The sequence below is a fragment of the Dendropsophus ebraccatus genome, chromosome 1 (genome assembly GCF_027789765.1).
Source record: "Dendropsophus ebraccatus isolate aDenEbr1 chromosome 1, aDenEbr1.pat, whole genome shotgun sequence".
Taxonomy (NCBI): domain Eukaryota; kingdom Metazoa; phylum Chordata; class Amphibia; order Anura; family Hylidae; genus Dendropsophus; species Dendropsophus ebraccatus.
This window is the reverse complement of record NC_091454.1, coordinates 72522769-72545064: the sequence shown is the minus strand read 5'-3', so window position 1 is coordinate 72545064 and position 22296 is coordinate 72522769. Positions and strand designations below refer to the sequence as shown.

General features: G+C 46.8%; 1 protein-coding gene across 3 annotated transcripts in view; it reads right to left on the bottom strand.

The window, feature by feature from the left end:
* The window catches only part of RNF44 (ring finger protein 44), a 40379-nt gene extending 18511 nt beyond the window's left edge, over positions 1 to 21868 (bottom strand). Inside the window, exons 1-2 of one of the 3 annotated variants that reach the window (XM_069972777.1) lie at positions 21563 to 21868; positions 3013 to 3189 (exon numbers count right to left, since the gene is read on the bottom strand). In XM_069972777.1, the coding sequence (XP_069828878.1) occupies positions 3013 to 3116 (104 nt within the window). In that variant the 5' untranslated portion in view covers positions 3117 to 3189; positions 21563 to 21868. Of the gene's footprint in view, positions 1 to 3012; positions 3190 to 7999; positions 8194 to 21562 lie in introns of those variants that run through there. The other 2 variants (XM_069972762.1, XM_069972769.1) reach the window with 2 other exon arrangements.
* Positions 21869 to 22296: the final 428 nt, after the last annotated feature.

The window sequence follows — 22296 nt, the reverse complement described above, 5'->3', positions numbered from 1 at the left end:
CCCTTCTAAGAGCTCTAGCATTTTCATTTCTCTATCAACAGGGCCATGTAAAGGCTTGTTTTTTTCAGGAATAGGTGTACTATGTAGTGAAGCCTTTCATTCTACCATAACATGTATGATGGAACCCAAAAAATATTATTTATTAAAATATAAATTGGTGAAATCGTAAAAAAGAATGCAATATGGTAACGTTTGGGGGGGTTCCTGTGTCTGCGAATGCACTATATGGTAAAAGTGACATACCATTATTCTATAGATCAGTCCGAACACAACCATATGCAGGTTTACGCAGATTCTCTAATGTTATATATATATTTTTTATGAAGTCCTTTTTTTGCAATTAATTATTAAAGGACACCTGTCACCTCCCGGGCCGGGGTGACAGGCTCCCGACCCCCTGTTAGAACCCCCTATACTCACATGATCCCGCTTCCTGATGCGGTCGGGTCACAGAGATTTCAGCTCCCGAAGCCCGGCGCGCGCGCTGACAGCAGAGTCAGATGCCCATAGAGAATGAATGGGGAGTCCGATGCTCCGTCATTCTCTATGGGCATCGGACTAATCTCTCAGCGCACGCGCCGGGCTTCGGGCGCTGAAATCTCCGTGACCCGACCGCATCAGGAAGTGGGACCCGGCGGGATCACGTAAGTATAGGGGGATCTAACAGGGGGTCGGGAGCCTGTCACCCCGGCACGGGGGGTGACAGGTCCTCTTTAATAAAATGTCCCTATTGTGACATTTTTAGTTTTTCACTTGGGGCTGTATGGGGTGTAATTTTTTGCGTCATGATCTCTACTTTTAACTAATACCATATTTGTGTATCTCGGACGTTTTAACCACTTTTTATTATTTTTTTTATTTATAATTTAACAAAAAAAAAAAAAAAAAAAAGTAATCCTGGCACTTTTTTCCCCCCTCTTTTCGCTTACTCCATTCACTATACGGAAAGACGATTGTTATATTTTATACGGTATATAATATGTTTCTTTATTTCCTTATTTTTATATGTTTTGTTTATATAATGGGATGGGGGGTGATTCTAACCTTTATTGGGGGGGAAGGGCTTTGGGGTATTTTTAAAAACTTTTTTTTTTTTTTTTTACACACACACAGTCCCCATGGGGGTCTTTCAAATGCAATCTTTAGACTGCATTCGCTGTACAATGCTATGCCATTAGGCATAGCATTGATCAGTGTAATAGGCGCTCTGCTCATTGAGCCTGTCTGTGGTAGACAAAGAGCAGAGCGCCGATCAGACCGCACGAAGGAAGGTAAGATCTCCAGTGGTGAAAGCGATAGGGGCCCCCTGCAGTCCCACCTGCTATGAAGCATGCTCCGCACCCAGGACGTACAGTTATGTCAAGGGTCGTCTGGTGACAGAAATCCATGACGTAATTATAAGTCATGGGTCGTCTAGGGGTTAATCCAAGCAGTTGTGGGGATGGAGACTCAAGGGCGTTTTAACAGTGTATCCTGACACCAGCAAGAAATGTTACACTTTAAGACCCTGTTCACACAATGTATTTTTTCAATAAATAACAGCCATTTTTGCAGACTGCAACACCGCCCACTATTTATTGAAAGTCTGAAATAACTTTGTTTTCTATGGAACAACGGACGCAGTGTATACACTCTGTATATTAACCCTTAGGGGACACAGCCAGTTTTAATTTTTGCGCTTTCGTTTTTTCCTCCTTGTGTACATAAGGCCATAGCGCGTGCATTGTTCCACCTAGAGACCCAGATGAGCCCTTATTTTTTGCGACACTAATTGTGCTTTGCAATGGCAGACATAATTTGCTGTGAAACCAGAAAAAAATTTATTTGGGGAAGAGGGGGGGGTTTGTTGGGTTACGCTGTTCGCCCTAGGGTAAAACTGACTTGTTATACATATTGCTCAAGTTGTATAACTTATTTTATTTGATGGCATTTAATTAAAACCTTTTAAAAAAAATACATATGCTCCTTAAAATTGCTCTATTACCATTATTATAACACTTTTATCCTTTGGTCTATGGGGCTGTGTAAGGTGTCATTTTTTGCGCCATGATCTCTACTTTCTATTGGTACCTTGTTTGCGTATATGTGACATTTTGATCGCTTTTTTTTTTTTTTTACACACATACTAGAAGTCCCCCTGGGGGGACTTCTAGTATGACTGCTTTGATCTCTCATTGAGATCTATGCAGTATAGATATACTGCATAGATCCATGAGATCTGTGCCCTATTGCTTTTGGCTGCTGCAGCCAAAAGCAATATAGTGCCAAGCCTGGATCAGCGCCATTACGGCGCAGACCCCGGCCGCTAACAGATGTGGGGATTGTCCCTCTGTGATCGCGTTGCGGGGGGGCAATCCCCTTCACTAGACCACCAGGGAAGGGAGACAGTAAGTATTTAGATGCAGCTGTGGCTGTCAACGTTGATAGCTGCATCTAAATACTTAATTAGCTGGCACAGCGATCGGACCGTGTCCGCTAATAGCCGCGGTCCAAGGCTGCATAGTGTGACCCCCTTCTGAACTCCCCTAGCAGCACCAGGACGTTCAGTAACGTCCTGGTGCAGCTAGGGGTTAAAGGAGAAGTCTAACAAAATTTTTTATCAAAGTATTGTATTGCCCCCCTAAATGGCCATTGTCTTGGCGTAAACTTGTAGGACTTGTCAAATTAAACAGGTTTCTAAATATAAAGTTTAGTATTTGCTAAGATATTTAATCTAATGTGCCCTACAAGTGTAATTATGTTAGTTTAAAGGGGAATTCTCCTTGAAAGAGCCAATGACTCCAAATAGCATTTTGCTATTTATTTCTACATGTCTCATCTTCACTAATGTGGAGGTTAAGGCTTATTTAGCTCTCTGGTGTTATATGCATGAGAATAAACAATTTTGCTGTCCTGTTAAATACAAAACTATATGCATTTCACTTTAGAGGCCAAAAAGAAAGAAGGGGAGAAAGCCTACGATGCACGCTATGTTAGAAGGTGATACCTTTTCCAGAGCCCCGCAGCTCCTACCTTCGCCTGAGGTGTGCTGGGGTGCTGCAGGGTCCAAAGAACCTCCGCTGGTTAATGGGGGCTGAAGGAGGCCACCTATTCACTGCCAGCTCCCATGGTCGCATTTGTGATGTCGGGAAGGCAAAGTGGCAAGCAGGGCTTTTCCAACTAAGGGTAACTTCACTACAGTTTTTCCTTCTGTGAAAAAAATAAAATTATAAAGTAAACAAACTATTAACCCATTAACAGTACTGCAGCAGAAACATGTAATTAGAATTTACTTTTTTTTCTCATAGTCTAAAGTGGTTTTCCAAAATCCAGGTGGATATCGGAAAACAAATTCACCGTATAGGTCGTTGTCTGCACAGGCTACAAGAGCCAGCCAAGGCTTGGCTCTGTGATACCAACAGGGTCGTGTAATGATTGACTGCCATAGTTTTGTGATGATATGTCATTGCCTGGAGGACCAGCGAGCCTTGTTTAAAGATTTTGTAATATGGGTGAATGGTTTTCTGTCCAGCTACTGAGAGCTTTTCCTTTGGTCTGACAAATCAATAATGCCTCAACAACACAGCAGTTATGGGTCATACCTTACAACAACAAATACAGGTAATGTACAATAGATACAACATATGTAACAATAAATATGTATCTATGTAAGGAGACAAAAGCTTGGTAAAGTAGAACAATAACTCACAGTACAAAACTGACCAAAACTGTTAATTATCACCTATAATAATGATCTGTATATCAGGGAACAATCATCCAACTGGACAATCCCATATCCATGAATCTGGAAACACCTAGAAAATCAGTGCAGAGTGCAGGTAGCCATCACTTTTCCACTGCACAGGCTGAGGAAGCACTAAAAGACCTATACAGTGGGGGGAATAAGTATTTGACACACTGCTGGTTTTGCAAGTTTTCCCACGTACAAAGAATGGAGAGGTGTGTAATTTTTACCATAGGTACACTACACAACTGTGAGACTATAAAACAAATACCAGAAAATCACACTGTAGGTTTTTTAAATAATTATTTAGCATTTAATTGCATGAAATAAGTGTTTGATACAATAGAAAAACAAAACAATGATTGGTACAGAAATCTCTGTTTGCAGTTACAAAAGGTCAGACACTTCCTGTAGTTCTTTCGCCCCACTCCTTTATAGAGATCTTCTGCAGATCTTTTAGATTTAAGGGGCAGTTAAAGGGGTTATCCAGCGCTACAAAAACATGGCCACTTTCCCCCTACTGTTGTCTCCAGTTTGGGTGGGGTTTTGAAACTCAGTTCCATTGAAGTAAATGGAGCTTAATTGCAAACTGCACCTGAACTGGAGACAACAGTAGGGGGAAAAGTGGCCATGTTTTTGTAGCGCTGGATAACCCCTTTAACATGGAGCAAAAGCAGCAGATTTCCGCTTGCCTTAGTCTCCCACAGTGTCTCTATGGGAGGGCTTGCACGCTTTTGCTTAAAAAATTGACACGTCAATTCTTTGAGCAGAGAGCGACGGAAGCGGAGGCGCGCGAGCCCTCCCATACAGACACTGTGGAAGACTGAGGCAGGGGGAATTCCACTGCTTTTACTCCATGTGAACTGGCTCTAGGGGTGAGTTCACACTACAGAACCCATGTGGAAAACTTCCTTTGGATTCCGCTGCTTGCCCCCATTTGAAACTCCGCCTGTGCTACAGACCCCATTTTTTGCTTGACTAGATACCGCCGTCCACCCAATGAATTGAATTTGGATGAACGGTGGAATCTGCACTAGCATAGAATGGAGTCTATAGCACGTGTGGAGATTCAAGCGGGAGCACGCAGGGGTGGGCGGCAGAATCCGGGGAAGTTTTCCGCACGGATTCTGTAGTGTGAATGCACCCTTAGGACTGTTGCTGAGCAACATTGAGTCTCAGCTCCGTGCAAAGATTTTCTATTGAGTTGAAGTCTGTCCAAAATCTCATCTGTCATGTTCTCCCTAGCTCTGGTAGCTCCGGTAGCATGATAAATTTTTGCCACACAATCCCTTTAAAGCTAATCTGTCTGTGGTCCTAGTGCACCCTTGGACCTCCATCTCCCAGGTCGGGTATTCCACCCCTTTCTGAGGCTGGTCCCGCCACTTACAGAAGGCATGGGGAGAGGAAAGTGCGTGTTCGTTGTCAAAATCCCCCCTGCCAGCTTTTCAAAATGGTTGAACTTCTGCTTTAAATGCCACAATCAATAGTGGTTGTAGAATTTTTAGGCCCAAATGACAGATTGTCCAATTAGCACCCTCACAACATGACTGATAACTACTGTAGCAGGAGGCCTTTATTTACCCAAAGTGACTCTGTTAGGGTACCATTACACTGGCTGACTTTGGCCCGATCATTTTAGCAAACAAGCGCCGATTTGCTAGATTGGCACTCGTTTACTGGACATATTAAATGCCCCGATAATCGGGCAGTAAGGGCTGCATGGACATTGTTAGTGATGTCCATGCAGGCCTTGCCCAAACACCTGTTGCTTCCTGGCAGCAGCAGAGTCTCAGCAGCTGACAGGCCGTGACCGCTGGAGCTTGTGATAGGCCATTCAGATGCTGCTGCCGCCGGGACCAGGAAGCTGGGGAGCACAGGAGAGAAGACCAGGAGTGGGCAAAGGTAAGGTGTCAGGTGACTAGGCAACAGTTAGCCGTGCATCACAACTACACGTAGCGATGCATAGTCGGCACCCGACGATTTTAGATTCAAACCTTAAACAATGATCAGCCGATGATCATTGTCTCTATAACACAGAGCGATAATCAGCTAAATTGGCCAGATTCAGCAAATTATTGTTCTGTGTAATGGTGTGTTTACACAGACAGATTTATCTGACAGATCTTGGAAGCCAAAACCAGGAACAGACTATAAAACAGAGAACAGGTCATAAAGGAAACACTGAGATTTCTCCTCTTTTCTAATCCATTCCCTGGTTTGGCTTAAAAAATCTGTCTGTGTAAACGCAGCATTATAGGGCCCTTAGGGTTTGTTCACACATGTTGGAGTGGGGCTGGGCAATTAAACTAATTTGATAAATTTGCCCGAGAGTCCTAACAACTTATTTAAAAAAAAAAAAAAAAGAAATTCTGTTATTTAAAAATTATTTTATATTCTGCCTGGGGGGCAGGCCAGCCGTTTGCGGCCTCCTGGGCGGCAATTTAGTGATTAAAGGGCAACTCTGACGGGTTTTTCTTTTTAGCTTATTTAACACACATTACAAAGTTATATAACTTTGTAATGTGTCTAAATAACCTATCTGGCACCGATCCCCCCTTTCTGACCCCCCCCTCTCGGAAGTTAAAAAAAGTATACATACCCGATTACGGTTGTCACCGTCCTCTTCTCCCGGACAGCAGTTTGTGACTAGGTCGTCACAGCAGGGGGTCGGCCAGGTCTTCATCCTCTTCGGTGTCTTCGGCTGAAGTGAATGGGACATGAAAAGGCTGCTGGTGCACTTGCGCACCAGCAGCCTTTTCATTGGCTGGACCGCATCACATGGCTCCCAGCTTGCTCAGCCCTTTTCTCTCCCATTCACTTCACACAGACCCGGAAGTGAGGGAGTTCTGAAGACCCAGGGACGGAAGTGACGGAGTCACGGGTGGCGGGGGATTTAAGTGCCAATCGTCACTGGAGGGATGGTGAGTATGATCTGTGTGTGTGTCTGTTTTTTTTTTGTACCGTTGGAGTTGTCCTTTAATTACTGCAATAAAGTGATGAGGTAAGAAGAGGCAGCACTGCAATGAAATGATCAATTACTTTTTTTTTTTTTTTGGGGGGGGACGGGGGTAAATGTCTGTCCCAGTTGATGGACAACAGCCTGCTCAGCCAATCAGTGACTGGAGTGGCATCCCATCCAAGTCACTGACTGGATGAGCGGCCAGTTCATCAGCCGGGTTGTGACGTGTGGCTCGGTGGGGGTCGGGAAGCGGTGATCTGGGGCAGAGAGGTGAGTTAATAATCGGTTATTTTTACCCATGCCCCTGCCTTTTCTTAAAAAACCCTGCAGCCTGGACTTAAACATTTTGGCTTATGTAGATTCTGCCAGAGCACGGATGCCACTGATTCATGCAATGCCAATAATGAAAAAATATACAATCAATAGCTACACTAATCCTAAAATGATAAGGATTTTCTTTTGCAGCTGGCTTGTTTAGGACTACCAGCCATGAAGAATTTTTCTTTATGTGCGCTGGATGTCCGGATGACGTCCCTGACACCACAGCCAATCTGTAGCCTCACAGTCATATGTGAAACATGTCAGAAGGGACCACTGAGGCCAATGACAGGCTGCAATATCCCCGGCACAATGATCAGGATGACATGGCAGCACATTCAGTGGTATAGGTTCTTTATTCCTTGCTTTAGGTCATTTAGATTTCTCTGACAACAATGAAATAAATGTTGCCTCTCGGTGGGGCACATTACACACAGGGTTTATCCTAGAGAGGCGACAGAGGTGCCAATGTAGTTTGTCTCCTGGGTATGTGCCATCCATCTTCTATATGGCAGGAAGCAGCATTGTTAGCAGGCTGGTGTGTGACTGCAGTGCCCGGCCACCCTGCCCACCACATGGCAGCCGGCTATGAGGAGCTGTGGCTTTAAGAGCCCGCTCCAGCCTCACACCATGTGCTCAGCAGGAAACAACAAAGCAACAACAAAGAGCGGAGAGCACCGCGGGCTTCCCCCGGGCGGAGGCGCCTGCTCAGGCCTCAGCCGGCCACTCACCCGCCACAGCGAGACACAAAGGGAGCGGAGGACGGCGAGGAGGGCGGGGGAGGCGGCGGCGGCGGAACAACAACAATAACACTGACCAGCACGTGCGTGCACACGGGGCAGCCGCCTGCGGATCACCGGACACACCGGGACTGCCCGCGCGTCAAACGACCCCCAGGTGGACCTGGGAAGGACACGGGCGCCTGGAACATCCCGGACAAAGCGCGGGGGTCTGCTCACGGCAGCTCGCACACTGCTGGATTACCGGCGGTAACGTACCCGGGGAATACGTGCTAGTCCCAGCAAGCCGGGTTCACTGGAGATCACAGACGGCTCCACGCTCGCCATCCAGCCCCGAAGACGGCTTAGCGCACTGCACTGGCACCAGCAGCCCGCACCCAGGCTCCGGGCTCTGTCACTTTAAGAGACACAACGTCCTGCTCCCCTGTTCACACAACACTGGGGGGCGCGTACGTGACGTCACTGCGCTCGACCAAGCGTCAGCCCCGCCCCTTGCCAGAATAAATGACGAGAGGTACCCTTGTGTCCCCGCCCACCGAAACGTCAACTGACACGCCCATAACACGGCGGCCGCTGCTGTGTCCATATAAACAGAAGTAGGGTGTCCCCTCAGCTCGAGGTACTCTGACGGGAGGGTCACAGCTGCCACCCATAGCAACCAGATAACTCCTCAGGCTTATGCCTTAGGACAGCTGTGACCTGACTGGTTGCTATGGGCTGATCAATTTTTGTCTGCATAGAGATTACCTCATGACACCAGATGGTGAGTACGACTTAACATGTTTAACACTGTACTCTCCAACAGATCTACAGCTGTTGCAAAACTATAACTCCCAGCATGCCCTGACTGTGACCACAATCAATAATAAGAGAAACACATCACTGATCTCAGGGAGACCAGCCAAACGACAACACCGCCGGCTGCTAGTGAAAGCGCTCAAAGCAGTGAAGTCCTAGGTGCATTGCCCCCTGGAAAACATGAATATGCAAGAGAAAAGCCTGTGGAGCCTCATCAAAGAGTCTCAAAACACAGGACTAGCCAGATATCCCTCCGGGAAGGAACCAGCCTAGGGGCGGCTCCTGTTAGGAAACCACCATGTTAAGTGGCCCTATAAGTCAGTGTAATGACAAGGGATAAACCAAGGCCAGGTAACCATCCACATACAGCTGTTTCGGGGTGTTGCCCCTCATCAGTGTGGAGCAGGATTCTGACTAGGTGGGAGCAATGCCTAGTAGAGCCACAAGAGAAACACATCACTGATCTCAGGGAAACCAGACAAACGACAACACTGCCGGCTGCCAGTGAAAGTGCTCTGCCAACCATTAGAATGAAGGGGCAGAAGCGCAGCAGCCAGTGCTCTGCCTCTTTATCTCCATCTCACTGCTAAAGTAGCAGTCAACAGAATTATAATGGAGCCCTATGGAACTTCCAGTAATCTCTGCACCAGAAGTTCCATAGGGCTACTTTAGCAGTGAGATGAAGAGGCAGAGCGCTCACTGCTGCCTGCGTCTGCCCCTTAAGGCCCTGTGCACACAGAGCAAGAGTGGCGGATTTGTCCGCTGAATGCCAGCAGCCTCCATGTCATAATGACAGTCTATGGGAGGCGCACATGTTCATTCTTCAGCGCCGAGAGATGCAGCGCGAGCCTCCCATAGACTGTCATTATGACATGGAGGCTGCCGGCAGTCCGCGGACAATTCCAACGCTCTTGCTCTGTGTGCACGGGGCCCAATTCTAAGAATCGGCGGGGGTCTCAGCACCCAAATCCCGACCAATACAAACCTCTGACATGTCGCTATGACATCTAGATTGGTAGAGGGGAGTCCAACAGCACCAATAGTGCCCAAATTGCACTGGGTGGTCCACAATCTCAAATGGACTGAGATTACTCCACTTGGATGCTGTTGGACTCATTGCTACATGTTGCTGTGACATGTCAGAAGTTTGTTTAAATGATAGGTACCCTGTAAAGGGAATTCCACTCAACTTAAACTTTAAAGGTATGTTCACACTGAGTAAATCAGGTGGAACCCAGGTGGAACTGCCTCAGTGTGACACTTCTTCTCTATGGGAGAGTGCGTGCTCCTCTCATGCCGCCGCTCTCCGCTCAAAGAAGTGATGTCACTTTGCACGATCTCCCACAGAGAAGCAGTGTCACACTGACGCAGGCAGGATTTCACCGTAGAATTCTGCCTGATTCACTCAGTGTGAAGATACCCTTAGGCTACAAACCCACTTGGCGCAGCGGATTTCATGCAGCAAAATCCAGTGCGATACTCAGTAAAGTCATTGCCTATGGGTCTGCATTTTTCATTCCGCTGTGAGAATGTAGCGACTGCCTTATAAACCCAGCAGCTGCCAGGCTATAACCAGCCAATACATTGCCTGGCTAAGCTCCCGCCTTCTTCTGTGGCTTCTAGGTCACTGATGTCCTGCTCAGTTAATCAGCAGAAGTGACGGGACAGCGCACTGATTGGCTGACCGCGACGTCAGTGTTATGTTCTGTGCCTGAGCAACATGTTACCATATTTGAGTGGCATACCCCTTTAATTTCCCTCAAGAGTCATGGAGCACTTAAGCTACATTTACACATTCAGACCTTTTTCAGGACTGTATATTATGTCTGCAATCGATCTGCAAAAAATGTGTCTATAGTGCATACATAATAAGGAGTCATAGTTAAATTAAGGTGATCTGTAGAGAAGAGCAAACCTCGAGCATGCTCAAGTCGATCCGAACCTGAACATTCAGCATTTGATTAGTGGTGGCTGCTGAACTTGGATAAAGCCCTAAGGCTATGTGGAAATCATGGATATAGTCATTGGCTGTATCCATGTTTTCCAGACAACCTTAGAGCTTTATCAAAGTTCAGCAGCCCCCGCTAATCAAATACCGAACGTTCGGGTTCGGATGGACTCGAACCCGAACCCGGTTCGCTCATTTCTAGTGATCTGTAATTGTTAGGGACTAGAGATGAGCAAACCAGGTTCGAGTCCATCCGAACCCGAACGATCGGCATTTGATTAGCGGGGGCTGCTGAACTTGGATAAAGCTCTAAGGTTGTCTGGAAAACATGGATACAGACAATGACTATATCCATGATTTCCACATAGCCTTAGGGCTTTATCCAAGTTCAGCAGCCCCAGCTAATCAAATGCCAAAAGTTCGGGTTTGGATGGACTCGAGCATGCTCGAGGTTCGCTCATCTCTATTAGGGACACTCCCATAGACTCCTACGGGTAAATCCATGCCACAATTACAGCCTGTACTAGGGCTTGTCAGTTATTTTCGCGCCACAGATTACGGACAGTGTGAACGTAGCCTTAAGCTCCAAGATAAAAATAAGATAAAGCCAGGAGCCAGAATAATGATATATGACATATATGGGGCTAGGCCAGGGTTTCACTAGTGTTGAGCGGACTAATCAAAATGTTCGGGTTCAGAAAATGATTGGAAAGCCTTATGCTGGGTTTACACGGAACGATTATCGCGCAAATTTGCACGATAACGATTGAATTCGAACGATAATCTTACGTGTAAACGCGGCGAACGATCGAACAACGAGCAAGAAATCGTTCATTTTGATCTTTTAACAGGTTCTTAAATCGTCGTTCTGAAAAAATTCACCGATCCTTCCGTGTAAACCGTCTAAACGCTGATCATTATAAAAAAAAATTGTTACTTCGAAATCGTTAATCGTGCGATCGGGCCAATAATCGCCTCGTGTAAACTTAGCATTATGCTGAGTTTACACGGAACGATTATCGTGCGAATTTGCACAATAACGATCAAATTCAAATGATAATCGTACGTGTAAACGCAGCGAACGATCGCACGACGAGCGAGAAATCGTTCATTTTGATCTTTTAACATGTTCATAAATTGTCGTTCGTAGTCCGCAAAAAAATATAAAAAAATCGCCGATCGTTCCGTGTAAACAGTCGTCGCGCGATAGTCCGGCTGCCCGGCCCCCCCGCCCGCAGCCCCCTGCGCCGGCTCGATCGCCACCCCCGCCGCGACCATACTTTACCTGCTCCGCGTAGCAGGTCTTCCACATCCCCGACTCCCCTCTTCAGTGCACTGATTGGCTGAAGAGGGGAGCCGGGAATTTCAAACGGCTCCTCTTCAGCCAATCAGTGCTCCTCAAACCAATTAGGTTTGAGAACCGATGTACCAATGTAAGTGAAAGCAATGGATTACAACTGATCGTCCATTCCAATGTAAGAAGTTCGTCACAAAATCCCTTTAAGGGTGCCTTCACACGTACCGTATCCCTGCGTATTTATCGCACAAAACTCACATAAAAGTAGCTGCATTTTTTGTGGTGTTAAACTCGCCTGTGAAAATCATGTGCAAATGAAAACTCGCATGTAAAAATCGCACCAAACTCGCATTTAGTAATACACATACATTGACTTGATAGCAATCAGTATCACTGTGGATTTATGTGCGATAAACTCGCAGCGACAAATATGCAGCGATACGGTACGTGTGAAGGCACCCTAAAAGAATCTGTCAGCTGCATGCCTGAGGAAGGCCCAGAGTTACAGGGCCGAAACGCGTTGTTTGAATAAATAGTTTTTTATTTTTGGTCCAAGATTGCATAGTGTGTTGGTGATTTGTGGCAAGCGCTCACTCCTATGCGTTGCTACACCTGATGTCTACACCTGCACCTGGCTCACTTAAAGGGTATCCCTGTCCCAGATGGCCTCTGCTGGGTCTCTCTGGGTTTCCTAATTGCTTTGTTCCTCGGTTTGGCTGTGAATGACCCGGAGCTGGCAGCGGTGTTATTGGAGCGATTGATAGAGTTGTGCCTATTGTTTGCACAACTTATCCAGGGGAGCATACACTCGTTCACCTTATCCTCACTCCCTTTGTTTCACACATATAAATGCATTAGAAGGCGCCCCTTCTCTCCTTTCTCTTTCACTATAGAACATTTGGTCAAAACATTTTTCGTTATTAAATGTGTGACAATGTGTGACAATGAATGCTGAGTAATACTGACTGAGGTTTTTCTTCAATTATTTCATGATATTCTCATGGCTCCGTGATCTAAACTGTGAAAGAGCCTCATCCTTCCTCTAGCACAGCATACATTACATGATTGGTAACTAAATTTAGTCCTGTGTGACACCTTACTGTACGGGTAGACTGCAGGCTCGGGGGAAGGACTTGCTGTTTACATCTGTCTGCTGGCTGACCTTTAAATGACTTTCATATAGAGATTTCTGCAATGCTTTCCTGTGGACAGATTATACAGTGCGGTGGCTTAAGACTCCTGTCTAAAACACTGAGGGCTAAGATTAGAGAATAAACAGCTGTAGTCATTACCATATGATAGTGGGCTAATTCCCAGAATAATGTAATGCGAGGGGCACGTGGAGAAAACAAAGCCTCCGACAATTCTGCATTCACACACTGTCTGCATCCTCCACATCTCTTCTACACGTGCCAACTAGAAAGAGGGCCGCCACCCTCAAATTATAGACACCTTGTCAGTCTCCTCATAAATATTTCAGGTGTGTTGCGACCATGGACATGCTGTTAGCGCTGAAAGTGGCAACAGAGCCCAGTTCTTAGTCTATGGCTGGCCATATACATAAAGCAGCTATTTTCATGCTCTCACACACATGCAGGTCACAGTCCCAATGAGAGTGAGGTCAACTGGTTTCACACTAACATAATACAAATGCATTTTTGCATCTAAGACATCTAAAGTCCTAGCCTGACCCTGGGTATGATGGTCCGACCTGACAGCTGTAATAAAAATTTAAAAAAAGCAACGTATCTCAGGTTGACACTGTTGGCTGCATTCTCATATTCTATATACATGGTCTGTAGGCAGCTTGTATGGCACAGTATTGACACGGCTGTGTCCGTTCAGTGGCGAGGGGCTTTAACTGTTTCAGAGGCTCAGTCTTTGCCACGCAGGCTGCCTATATAATGCAGCTAAAGGTGCAGTGTGAAAGAAGTGGCAGAAATCAAGAAACGGGTGTGAAATATTTACTCAAAAACTGAACTACCGCTGCACCTTACATGTCACAGGTAGATGAGTAAGGTGCCTGTATGCTAACTTATCCTTTATGTTGTGTCATTTTGCATGGCGGACTTTCCAGAACTTTAGAAGCTCCATAAAGAGGTTTTTGGAGAAAAACGCTTTCCAAGAAATTCGTACCTAGACAATGCTGCAGCTGCACCGACTGACCTCAAAAATGCTACAAACCAAACACTGTCAGCATTTTGCTAAAGGCTACGTTCACACGTAGCAAAAGTGGTGGAATTCCGCGGCGGTAATGCCGCCAGCCTCAGTGTCATAATGACAGTCTATAGGAGGCTCGTGTGGCTCCTCTCTCTGCACTGAAGAATGGACATGTTCATTCTTTAGTGCCGAGAGAGGAGGCACGCGAGCCTCCCATAGCCAATTTTGCTACGTGTGAACGTAGCCAACACTATAGAATGGACATCTGGGCACATTAAAAAACCCACAAACATACCACTGAAAAGACAAGTCGGTATTGAGAAGTTTTCACATGGCTAGGTTTACATGGAGTGCGACAACGTTTGTTTTTAGCCATATGTTTTGGACAACCGTCATTTTCAGACTATTCAGGGAGTCTCCTAAGAGGGATGGAACGTGCGGGGCTCTCCAGACCCTGACATGGACCTCTCTGGCATGCCATATACTGGGTCGTATTTTTCCTTTCCCCTTTCCCCTGCTTTTTTTTGCTATTTATGGAGTTTTATTTTTCTTCTTGTTGGTTTCATCTCTATGTACCAGCACTTACACTTTTACACGGCTACAGCAATAGGTCATTATTGGACCCTTCTATCCGATGGGATACGTTGGGGTATCCTGGGTTTCGTTTGAACCTTATAAAGGTCCCTTGAAATAATATGGTTTTTAAGTGGTTTTATTGGCTGTCAGTTGTTTGTACACACACAGTTATTCAATAAAGATTTTTTATATTTCTACAATCTTGTTGTGTGCCAGTCATTCTTATATGACATGTTATGAGTTATACAGATTTGTAAATTACTTCCATTTGAAAATCTCAAGCCTTCCAGACGTTTTAGTTTCCCTTTCAGCAGTTTGTTTCCCTATGTCTTTCAAATCATCTGATGTCAAAGTGCCAGAGATTTGTAAATCACTTCTATTAACAATCGCCAGTCTTCTAGTACTTATCAGCTGCTGAATGTCCTGCAGGGAGTGGTGTATTCTTACCAGGCCAACACAGTGCTACCTACTGCCACTTCTGTCTATGTCAAGAATTGTCCAGTTCCTGGTATGGAAAGAGGTAGCAGTAGGGAGCACTGTATCAGACTGGAAAGAATACACCACTTTATGCAGTACATGCAGCAGCTGATAAGTACTGGAAGGCTTAAGATTTTGAAATAGAAGTCATTTACATATCTAATTCGGATAGCTACTCGCTTTTGCTGCATATAACATAGTATTGTTTACATGCTCTGTACAGCCTGTTATATCTAACCCCTGAGAAGCTCTAAAGGAATAAAATGTAGTACAACTAGAGATGAGCGAACCTCGAGCATGCTCGAGTCCATCTGAACCCGAACGTTCGGCAATTGATTAGCTGGGGCTGCTGAACTTGGATAAAGCCTTAAGGCTATGTGGAAAACATGGATATAGTCATTGGCTGTATCCATGTTTTCCAGACAACCTTAGAGCTTTATCCAAGTTCAGCAGCCCCAGCTAATCAAATGCCAATCGTTCGGGTTCTGATGGACTCGAAACCGGTTCGCTCATCTCTAATGACAACCCATATGGTACTGTGCACTGTCCTGTTGAAAGTGTTCTTCTGCAATAGGGTAAACAGCTAAAAGGATGAACCTGGTCAGTCACAATCCTTGGATAATCCCTACTTTCCAAATATCTATCCACAAGTATGAATGGACCCAGAGCATGCCAAAAAACAATCCCTACACCATTACAACACCAGTCTGAACTGTTGCCACACAACAGGAAGGTTCATCGATCCATGATGCTTGTGCAAAGTTCTGACCTTCCTATTAGTGAGGTGCAACAGAAACCTGGATTTATCTAACCAGGTGGTGTCTTTCACTGCTCAGCGATTGGGTAATCTTGTTTTCCGCTTCCTTTAGCCAGTGATGGAATTGGTCATCCACTGTTAGGGTACAAACACACACAGCAGATACGCAGATTTGATACTGTGTTCAGTTATTTATATCTAAACTGCTGCGTATCGCAGCAGTAAATACGCAGCGTATATGCCGTGTGTGTTTGTACCCTTATGGTGCGTTCACACCTACAGGATCTGCAGCTGATTTTCTGCAGCAGATTTCAGTTAAATAACAACACAGCATCAGATTTGATGGTGTGTTCAGTTATTTAACTGAAATCTGCTGCAGAAAATCAGCTGCAGATCCTGTAGGTGTGAACGCACCCTTATAGTGCTTTTGTGCTAAGGAATGACAAGTTACAGGTTCGGACTAGAACACCATTGCTGTACTGGGCTATAGTTTGCATTCTTGGCATTCTCCTCTGACCTTTAGTTAACAATTTGTTGACTTCCATAGGATCCCCTTTCAGTGGATGTTTTCCATTGATTGCACCATTTTTGTATATTGCACAATATACAAAAGGTTGACAATTTAATTTTTTAAAACCCTATTTAAAAATTCTTATTTCAAAATGCAATTTGGTAGGATATTTCTCTAGCATTTGCGCGTATGTCATGTACTGATGCTGTTAAAAATAAAAAATAAAAATGGTGACGCTTAAAGGACAACTCCGGCGAAATTTTTTTTTGGCTTATTTAACACACATTACAAAGTTATATAACTTTGTAATGTGGTTAAATACCCGGTCTGGCCCCCTTCCCCCACTTTCCGACCCCCGACCCCCCACCCCGGAAGTTAAAGAATATATACATTACCTATTACGGTCGTCACGGTCCTCTTCTCTGGTGTCGGGTGATGTCAGAGCTGGGGGCGGTCCGGGTCTTCTTCCTCCTCGGCGTCTTCATTGAGAGTGAATGGGAGAGAAAAGGCTGCTGGTGCACATGCGCACCAGCAGCCTTTTCATTGGCTGGAGCGCATCACATGGCTTCCAGCTTGCTCAGCCCTGATTGGCTGAGCTTGCTGGAAGCCATGTGATGCGCTCCAGCCAATGAAAAGGCTGCCGGTGCGCAAGCGCACTGGCAGCCTTTTCTCTCTCATGGACCCGGAAGCAAGAGACATCGCTGGACGGCGGAGGCAGGTGACGGTGAGGCGGACGGCGGTCGAATGGAGTGGCGATCCTCACTGGAGGGATGGTGAGTATGGTGTCTGTGTGTGTCTGTGTTTTTTTTTTTGGGGGGGGGGGGTCCCGCCGGAGTTGTCCTGCCGGAGTTGTCCTTTAAAATGAATTCATAATTCATTTTTCACTTCTTCCATAGCAGACATGAAAAGCTTTAAGATCAGAATTTTCCTCCATATATATCAAACTTTCTTACAAGTGTGGGACTGATGTAAGCAAGCCTAAAAACCTGTACTGTGAGTGTGAAGAGATTTTCCAGAGGAAGTCACATTTCCCTCCGCTCTTCCAGCACCAACTGCTGGCCTGGCCTCACTTCTGGCTTCAAGTTCTGCCTTTAGCAACAGAAATAAAGCTGTCATCTCCTCAGCTTTGTCAGTCTATGCTAATAGCTTTATACGTTAGAAACTTACCTGGCGTAACTGCTACACTGTGCCAATCTGCCCAATTTAAACATCAAATTCTGTTAGATCAAGACAGCCTAGTCTTATCCTTAAAGGGGAACTAGGGGCTTCCGGTTCCGGCGCCATGGTGTGAGGACGCGCAGGGAAGCAGCTCCGCTCCTCGACTGACAAAACAGCCGCTCATACCCGCAATCTCCTACCAGCAGAGACCATCTGTGTGACGCCGACCGGGGCGCCAGTTATATGGATCGTTTTCTACAAAAAATGAGCCCGAAAGTGAAAGCGGTGGGGAAGGGGAAACAACCGAAGCAACCTGCGAAGCGGGACAAGATGGCGCAGGTCAGTGACAGAGCGGAGGACTGGCAGTCAGAGGGTGAGACCTCGGAGCAGGAGGGGGAAGGAAGGTTATCCCTGATAGATCATAAGAAGATTGCTATAGAGGTGGCTAAACAAATCACCCCTGACCTGCAGGAATCCTTATCGGCCACGGTAGCCCTAACGCTGCAGAAGCTACAACAAGAAGTCACGCAGCATGGGGAAAGGCTCGATGAGGTGGAGACGCGCCTCCGCAATATGGAGGACTTCACTGACCAGGCCGTGACTAAGATAGAACAGCTCGAAAGAGATAATGTGCGTTTGTGGGAGAAGGTCCAAGATTTAGAGGATCGCTCCCGGCGCAATAATCTTAGAATACTGGGTGTTCCAGAGACTGTGCCGGCTAATGAGTTACTGACTCTATGTGAAATTACCATCCCCCAACTGCTAAAGATCCCACATGACTGCACTGTGGAGAGAGCGCATCGCCTGGGTCCGGACCTGCGTATTGGTCCTGTCAAGGGGGTTCCCCCTTCCCTGACACCACGAGACAGACCGCGCCAAGTTATAGTGCGATACCTAAAATTCACTGACAAAGTGGAACTTCTCCAGGCATTCAGGCGCCACAGAACGGAACTATTATTCAGAGGGCAGAAATTGCTTATATTCAGTGATTTCTCGGCTGAAACCACACGCAGCAGGCGGCTCTTTTCATCCTTAAAGGGGAACTATCAGCAGGTTAGACAAATCTAACCTGCACATATCTCTCTCTTCCACAGGAGATGCTAAGGAGGAGGAGTATGTCTCTTACCTCCATCCTCAGCGCGGTTTCGATGCACTTAGTCATGTGGTCCACGGTCCGGTAAGATGGTTAGAAGCACTGGGGCAATGTTAAGGTAGCCCTAGCATTATTTTTAGCTTTTAAATGGACTTTCACCACATATAGTGAGGCCCAGGCACCCTCTTGGTCAGTCTGGTGAGGCCCTGGCATTGCCTTGGTCTGTTTGGTGAGGCTCCAGTAGAAATAGTTTGAGAAGCGCTGGTTTACAGCACTGTACTCTGACCCAGGGAGTCTTCCTCACGTTCCAAATCATAGCAGATCCACTTCAGGCTGGGGCTTACATCAGAGGACAGGACTGTGGAGATAATCTCTCCATAGCTGTAACCCCTCTCTCCCCAGACAGTGCCCACATCTGCCCTGCTCATTCCTTCATGCTTCCTGCAGTCTCTGTCAGCCCTTATGTTTCTCATCCTCTCCATTACTGTACAGTAACTTATAATATCACATATTCTGCTGTTTCTGAATGGTTTGTTTAATTTGTTTTACATGTTATTCAGAATAAAAAATAATTATTTTGGGGATAAGGAACCATTTGTCTGCATTTCTATGAGTTCTTATGGGAAAATTTGCTTTAGATTACAAGCGCGGCCCCGGAACGAATTTTGCTCATAATCCAAGGTACCACTGTATATATACACATATATCAATATTTATTTTAAATACCTTAAATTGCCACATGAATGATCCAGCGATCATCTACAATCGCCGATCTACAAGATCAGTGCATGTTAAGAGTGCTGTTTAGGCCATCTAATAGGTCCCTAGAGCCTTCCAATGTAAGAGATTTGTAGGTTACACATAGTAAGGGCTCAGGAGCCAAACCTCCACCATATGTAGATACTCTCCAACAAGGGCCAGGATCAGACTTCTAAAAGGTATCCCCACTATGCCAATTGGTTACCATGGCAGCTAGAAGCCTTCTGAAGGCCTCTGTGGCTGCCAGGTCCCATCTGCTAGTACAGACTGCCTAAGAGATTACCTATGCAACAGTAAACTGCAATACTACAGGTGACTGTTCTCCTAGAGTTTATAAGCTAGGATTTGTCTGACATGCCTCAGTGCCTGTGGTACATGAATCTCCATCAGTCTACCAGATAAATGACAATGCATATAAAAGCTCACAGCTTGTTCCCGCTGCCCTCCTGTCAGCACAACCTATACTCTAGACCAGTGCTTCTCAATTGCAGTCCTCAGGCCTCACCAACAGGTCATGGGTTGAGGATATCCCATACAAAGGACACCTGTGATAATACCTGATGCACTGAGTATAATTATATCACCTGTGACATACTAAGGAAATCCTCAAAACATGACCTGTTGGTGAGGCCCGAGGACTGGAATTGAGAAGCACTGCTCTATAGAGTAGTGCTTTCTAACTCCAGTCCTCATGGCCCACCATCAGGTCATGTTTTAAAGTGACTGTACCACCAGGCCCAGGCTGAAGCACTGGAGGCAGGCCAACCCACCCTTAGTGGGAGGAAACCCCGCCCCTCTATGATAGGGTTCCATTGATTCTAATGGAGTCACGTCATGGAGGGGCTGGGGTTTCTTTCCACTAATGCCCCTATTCCACGAGTCGTTTGAATGAGCAAACTAGCGCTATTAGCGCTCGTTTGCTCCTCGGTTCCCGCTCGCTGCCGCCGCTATTCAACGCGGCTGCAGCGAGCGGGTGAGTGCGGGAGGGGGCGGCGGGGAGCTGCCCGGGGGATTGCTGATCGTCCAGGCAGCCCATAGGATACAGCAGCGTCTGCTGTCGACGCTCCTATTCAACGGAGCGACGGCAGCAGATCGCTGCTATATCAGTCGCTTGTTTTTCAACATGTTGAAAAACAAGCGACTGCAACGATCAGCCGACATGAACGATGTCGGCTGATCGTTGCACTCTATTCCACGGGACGAATATCGTTCGTAGCGGTCAATATCGGCCGAATACGAACGATATTGCTCCTCTAAACGACCCGTGGAATAGGGCCTTAAGTGTGGGTCCGCCGCCTCCAGTGCTTCAGCCTGGGCCTGGTGGGACAGTCACTTTAAGGATTTCCTCAGGATTTCACAGGTGATATAATTATATAGTGCATCAGGTATTACCAGAGGTGATCTTTGTATGGGATAAGGGCACAGTATATTGGGACAGTCCTACATCCCAAATAGAGATAAGGGGATTCTACAATAGGAACAAAGTGAATCTCTTCCATCCTATCTGCATTCTCCCTGTCAGGCTGTGGGCTCTGATGTCTGCTCCGCTCTGTGCCACTCCTCCCCAGGTGCTGGATCCAGTTCCTACTGTAGACTGGCTCCTCTACACTATGATAGCGCCTGTAATGTTCTCACACATGTGGCAGATTTCCGTGCAGCTTCTCTAAAAGACTTGAAAATATGACATAAATAAGTGTCTTACAGTGTGCTATCCATGCATTGTATGAGGGAGTGTTCCTATACATACTGTGAGAGCCATGTCACCTCCTGCTGCAGCGCCCCCATATGATGGCACCACTACATTACAATAACAGTACAGCGCCATGTAGCTGGGCCACACCACACTAATACATACTACAAGAGGCAACTGAGGACAGCACTATGACCAGGAGGTGACCACAGGCCAGGACGCTGAGATATAGGGTGCTGTTATAGACTGCCAGGGTGCTCACCCTATCTCAGCTTCCTGCACCCTCAGCTGGAGAGGTAAACACAAGGGAAGGTGCAGGCTGTCGGTGAGGTAGTGCCCAGCAGGCCTGGCACAGGACGGTGACCAGGGCAGCATCCCCCAGCAGCAGGCAGGGGACATGCACTGGGTGACCTCAGCACAAATGGCCTCAGAGCTGCCAGCAGCGGCAGGCCAATGTCACAGCCAGGTGTCAGCACCTCCCCAGCCCGGGCCTCTCCGGGTACAGCATACACCAGCCGAGGCTGCGCAGTAACGGCGCACTCATACACAGACACACAGCGCACTCATACACTGACACACAGATACACAGCGCCTCACCTGCCCGCAGGACCCGCTCCCCGCCGCCTCTTCTCTCCGCTTCAGCCGCTCGTCATCCGCCTCCCCCTTCCCTCCACTGGAATGGACCGATCCGCAGGGCCCACCATCCGCGCCACGGAAGGCGCTCACCGAGGCCTAGTCATACAATCCTGAGGACTGCGCACCGAAAACCGGGGAACAGAGAACACCGGGACCCCCCCTCCCCGGTGCTGAACAGATGGGGCGGGGGAGATTACCGTACATAACCTAACACACACGCGTGAAGCTGTAAATACCACAATGACGCTACCACATGGGCGTGATCGTATGGTGGAAGCTAGCGCGGACTGGCTAAAAGGAGGTCACATGACCGGACAAGGAGGGGAGGAGCTTAATTATAATGCAGTTCTATGTTGGGAAACGATATAGGAAGAGGCTGATGCTCCGTGTAAACAGTGTGGAGAAAGTTGGTGAGGATCTGAGAGCAAAGGGACAGCAGCTTGTGAGGGAGAAGGGGCATGGCAAGCAGTGTAAGGAGAGGTATTGGGAGCAGGCTAAGGAAATAGAGAGGAGTAAGAAGTCTGTAAGGAACAAGGACAGGTATGGGAGCAGGCTAAGGCTATGTTCACACAAGGTATATTATTGTAAAACCTCGGCCGTTGTACAGTTACCTTGCCGTCTATGGGATCCCGGCCCAAGCGTATACACATAGCATATGCTCTGGCTGGGATGCCTAGCGGCGCCGCAAACAACTG